Source organism: Fulmarus glacialis, unplaced genomic scaffold, assembly GCF_000690835.1.
Source record: "Fulmarus glacialis isolate BGI_N327 unplaced genomic scaffold, ASM69083v1 scaffold24627, whole genome shotgun sequence".
Lineage (NCBI taxonomy): Eukaryota > Metazoa > Chordata > Aves > Procellariiformes > Procellariidae > Fulmarus > Fulmarus glacialis.
The window spans coordinates 2,859-7,153 of NW_009224148.1; the positions used below are offsets into that span (position 1 = coordinate 2,859).

General features: G+C 53.3%; 1 protein-coding gene across 1 annotated transcript in view; it reads right to left on the reverse strand.

The window, feature by feature from the left end:
* Positions 1–3,182: 3,182 nt before the first annotated feature.
* LOC104079888 (glypican-1-like) overlaps positions 3,183–4,295 on the reverse strand; it is a 3,111-nt gene continuing 1,998 nt past the window's right edge. The window contains exons 3-4 of the mRNA XM_009582068.1: positions 4,037–4,212; positions 3,183–3,537 (exon numbers count right to left, since the gene is read on the reverse strand). Of these exons, the coding sequence (XP_009580363.1) occupies positions 3,320–3,537; positions 4,037–4,212 (394 nt within the window). The 3' untranslated portion in view covers positions 3,183–3,319. The remainder of the gene's footprint in view (positions 3,538–4,036; positions 4,213–4,295) is intronic.

Here is a 4,295-nt window from a genome sequence, read left to right on the forward strand (position 1 = left end):
TCAGCTTGTTGAGCCGTGCCTGCGGTTGTCTAGCCATCGGGTAACTATGGTTTGCTTTAGGTTTGCTTTAGTCTAGAGCGACACCGAGTCGATGCCCCGGGGCGGACTCGGCTGTTTCGGCTCCCCAGCGGAAGGTGGCGTGGCTGAGTGCAGCCCTGGGCCACCCAATTGCAGCAGGTCGGGGAAACCGCTTTGGGGCAACAAAGAGCACAGAAAAACTGAATAACCGGGCAGCGACAAAAAGCAGCAGCGTAGGCCGACCACGTGAAAAGGTATACAAAATAAACCCAGCAGCCCCAGGGCCGAGGAGGGAGGAAGCGTCAACACCAACATCACGCGCCTCCTGGCAGGGAGGGGGAAGAGCCCCCGGCAGTGCCCTCGCCCGTCCACGCAGACCTCGGGCTGCCGAGGCGGCTCCGGGCCCAAAAAAAAAGGAGGAGCGGAGCAGGGCCCCCGGGGACCAGAGGGACACTGGAGTGGGAGCTCAACCCCAGCCAAAGGGGGAAGGCATCAGGAAGGGTTTCTCCTGCGTAACGGTTTTTACTGTTAATTAATTTGGACTATTGGGTTTTATTGTCATAAAAGGATCGATACTTTGGGCTATTAAATAGTTAAAATATTAACTGGACAATCAGTAAATCCTTGGCCTCCCATTTAAGGTGTGTTCCCCCTGGGGCCCATAAGACACTTTTGAGGGTAACAGGCTGACAGCAAACGCGAACTGCACAGAAATGGAAACGACAAGGACTTTCCTTTCAATCTCCCACTCTGCAACGCAAAACATTGACCTCGGCAGTCATGTGTTAAAACTGCAATTGAACCCAACCGCTTTTTGAAGAGGGTACAATGTTTTAATGCCCCTCTCCCCCTTCTTTTTTTTTTTGCTTTGGATGTAAAGTTTCTGCAGGATTGGTTGTGGGGACTTCTGTAACTGAAGGCTAAATTTGTATTGGCAATTCTGGTAAAAAAAAAAGAAAAAAAAAAAGACAGGAACTGTTTAGAGCAGTAAAAGTAAAATGTGGAACTTGCCATACTTCTAGAAGTAAATAAACCTATATAAATCCATGACTTGTATTTATCCACTCCTGGGTTTTGATGGGTCTAGTGGTGTTGTCTGTCCTTTAGCCAATGTCCAGCATCCTGGCTTTCATTTCTGAAACCCTACCAGATCAGATCAGAAGGTGGCGAGTACAAGGCAGGAAGGATACCAAGTCAGTAACATCAGTCACTGGGACTTGGAGTAGCCAGCCAAGGCTGGCCTAAAATCTCTGCCTAGTTTGACGAGCTATGAGCGTCGTTACCTGGCCCCAGGACGAGGTGGGCAGGAGCCACTGCTGCCGCCCAGTGCCTGGTGGGACCCCTGCTCCCTCCGCACCCGCCTGCGCCAGCTTTTGGCATTACCTCGCTCATGTTCTCCGTTTTCCCTTAAATTGCACATTCTAGAAACTGCTAATGTTAAAAATGTTTTTTTTTCCCTTTCTTAGAAAACAGCCAAACCCCAACCCCGTAACATTTGCTCAGCCCGAAGACACGTCTCCTCTGGCAGGACAGAGGAGAAATGCTCAAACATGTGCTGTGCAGACCAGCAAAGTAGGAGATAGATACACCTCTGCCCTCCCTCTTGCCCGCAGTACAAACACATTTGAAACTCAAATCCAACCCCGTACGAATGAAGCCCAACCCCTGGGTGTGCTCTTGGCCCAACTGGTCACAGTGACTGTGTTGTATCTATAACATCTGCTAAACCTACATCTCCAGCCGATGCTTGCCGTGCCTGTGAGGTACAGAAGCCTTCCGGAAGCCCCGAAGCACACAGCCCTACAAGCACAGACACTCCTACGGCTACGTGAGGATATTTATATCTCTCACTGACCACCCCCAGTCTCAAAGCCCGGCACGGAGTCCACCCCACCAAGCATTTTGGGGTTAGGGCAGCCGCCCGCGTGACCCAGAGGCTGGTGTGTGGTGGGAGGGGGCGGCAGAGGGTGAGCCTGGCCCTTCCGCCTGCAGGCGGGTGTCTGACCTGCTGCCTCATCCCTGCCCTGCAGCGGTTAGGGAAGGTGCGTGGGAGGATGGGGAAGGGATAGGGAAAGCAGGGATTCACTTAAAAACCTACAATGCAACAGGAACAAACACCAAAAGAAAAAAATATCCCAAACAAAATGTGTCCCGTCCCCACGTCCTCCCCAGTAGGTGCTACACTGCCCAGGGCTGACCGCTACCAGCCCCTCTCTGCCCCAAGGCAGCTGCCTGGGGGGTCACTCCCGCTTGTGCCCGGTGTGAGCTCTCACAACCAGTCACAATGCTCCAGTTGGTAAAAAGTCCCTGGTCTTTCTTATTACCAAAAAAAAAAGAGATTCCCATCCACGGCTGGGGCCGGAGGAGGAGGAGGCAGCACAACTGTCTGTCAAGCGGAGAATCCCACTGTGCATATTTTCATCTCTCTGTTACCTACGACGGTACTGCACTGCAGGTAGAAATTGAACCATTATTACTTGGGTAAAAAATGGCTTTCCAACTAGCATGCAAAGAAAAAATACCCCAAACCCCAACCCCTAACACTCATTCCCAGTCACTTAGATGTAGGAGACCTACATTTCAAATTGTCGTCAGCTACGAGCTCTAGTCAAGAAACCCACTTGTGACCTTTCCAAAGAAAAAGGGAGTTCTGCGTTTTTGGGTCCCACAGCCACTGGCCAAACTGTTTCAGTTCAACCCACCAAACCTGCTCACGCTCCTACGTATGACGCTGGAAGTGAAGGGCCATCTCTGCCTGCCTAGGAAGTACAGAGGAAAAACCCAAAAGAGCCCCTGAATGCAGCACCTGAGCAGCGCTGACGATCTCAGTCCCTCCGCGTTACGAAGCGGCGTTGCTCTCGGCACCGTCGTGCTTTCGGCAGCGGTGTGGTAAGCAGCGCTCGGGCCAGCGGCTGGGCAACCACATCAGGGCAATTGCATATTCCACTGGAGGCAGCAGAAGAGCTGCCCTCAGAGGGGCCGGCCGGGTTCCCCCCGGAGGCCTCTCTGCAAAGGCTTCTTTCAGCCCCGAGAGCCAGTTTGTGGCACAACAAAAGTAAAACAATGAGGTACGGAAAGAAGGGCCCAGCATTGGGGAAGAGACCAAGAAAGAAGAAAACAGCTCGAGCACTGCCAGAAATAGTAAACAACTGAAACCTTTTTCTCCTCCCTCTTTTTTTTTTTTTTTTTTTGCCAAGGTGAATTAAATATGTCCTTTTATCTGTTGGTTGGTTGGTTGGTTGGTTGGTTTTGGCAAAGTGAAGCCCTCGGCCGCAGTCTCTTTCCTGTCTGTGCTAGTGAGTTACCGCCACAAGTGCTGCGCGGCAATGAAAGCCACCGAAAGGAGGAGGAGGAAGGCAGAAGGCAAAGATCTGCTGCTGGCCCCATTGATGCCGTGTCCAGACTGCTTAGGAATAGCGTGCGTTTCTGGCTGCCTGGTGCTGGGGCTCTTAGAAAGTCTTTTGCCACAGACGTCATCAGGACAGCTGTCACCACTCCCGGAGCCGCTCATGTCATCACCTGCGCAGAGACAAACACGGGGTGAGCCCCGACTGCCTTCCTTATGATGGGCGATATCCCCGCTTCCCCCTTGCTGCAACCCCGGGGAGCTCTGGCCACCAGCCCTGCCCCAGCCACCTCCTCCTCTCTGCATCCCCCACTATGGGATGTAAGCTCACACCTGATCTCCAGCTGACTTTACCCACCTGCTGCAGCAGCTGGAAACCTCTGGAGCAGACGGGAGCAGTGGCCCCGTCAGCAGGGCTGGGCTGAGACTGGGGAGAGCACCCGAGGTTTCAGTGATGCGCTGAGAGCAGCAGAGCCTCCAGCCACCCCGCAGCAAGTCGGTTGCACTCGAACAGACCCCCTGCAGCCGTGAGCCAAAAGCCAGGTTGCCACAACCCCTCTCTGCTGTCAGGGCCCCGCTGCAGGGTCTGCGCAGAGGCCCATGCAGGCTGCCAGGACTGACTGCTCAGCCCCTCGCCCCTGCCGTGGACCTCTCCGGTTATGCTAAACTCACTTGCATCTTGGAAATCCACATCGTTCCCGATGTTAGCATTGCCCAGCCGGTTTGTCATGATCTTTAGCTGCATGATTTGCTGGCGAATGGTCATATCTGGCTTGGTGATGTCCACCTCCACCTCCGGGTTGTTAATCTGATTAGCTAAGCCGTCCCCCATCACTTCAGGCAGGTAACTGCAACGGAAGGCGACAAGTTTAGATGTATCTTCCCAGCTAAGCTTACCTCTCCCTGTTACAGACCCAGTGATAATCCAGAC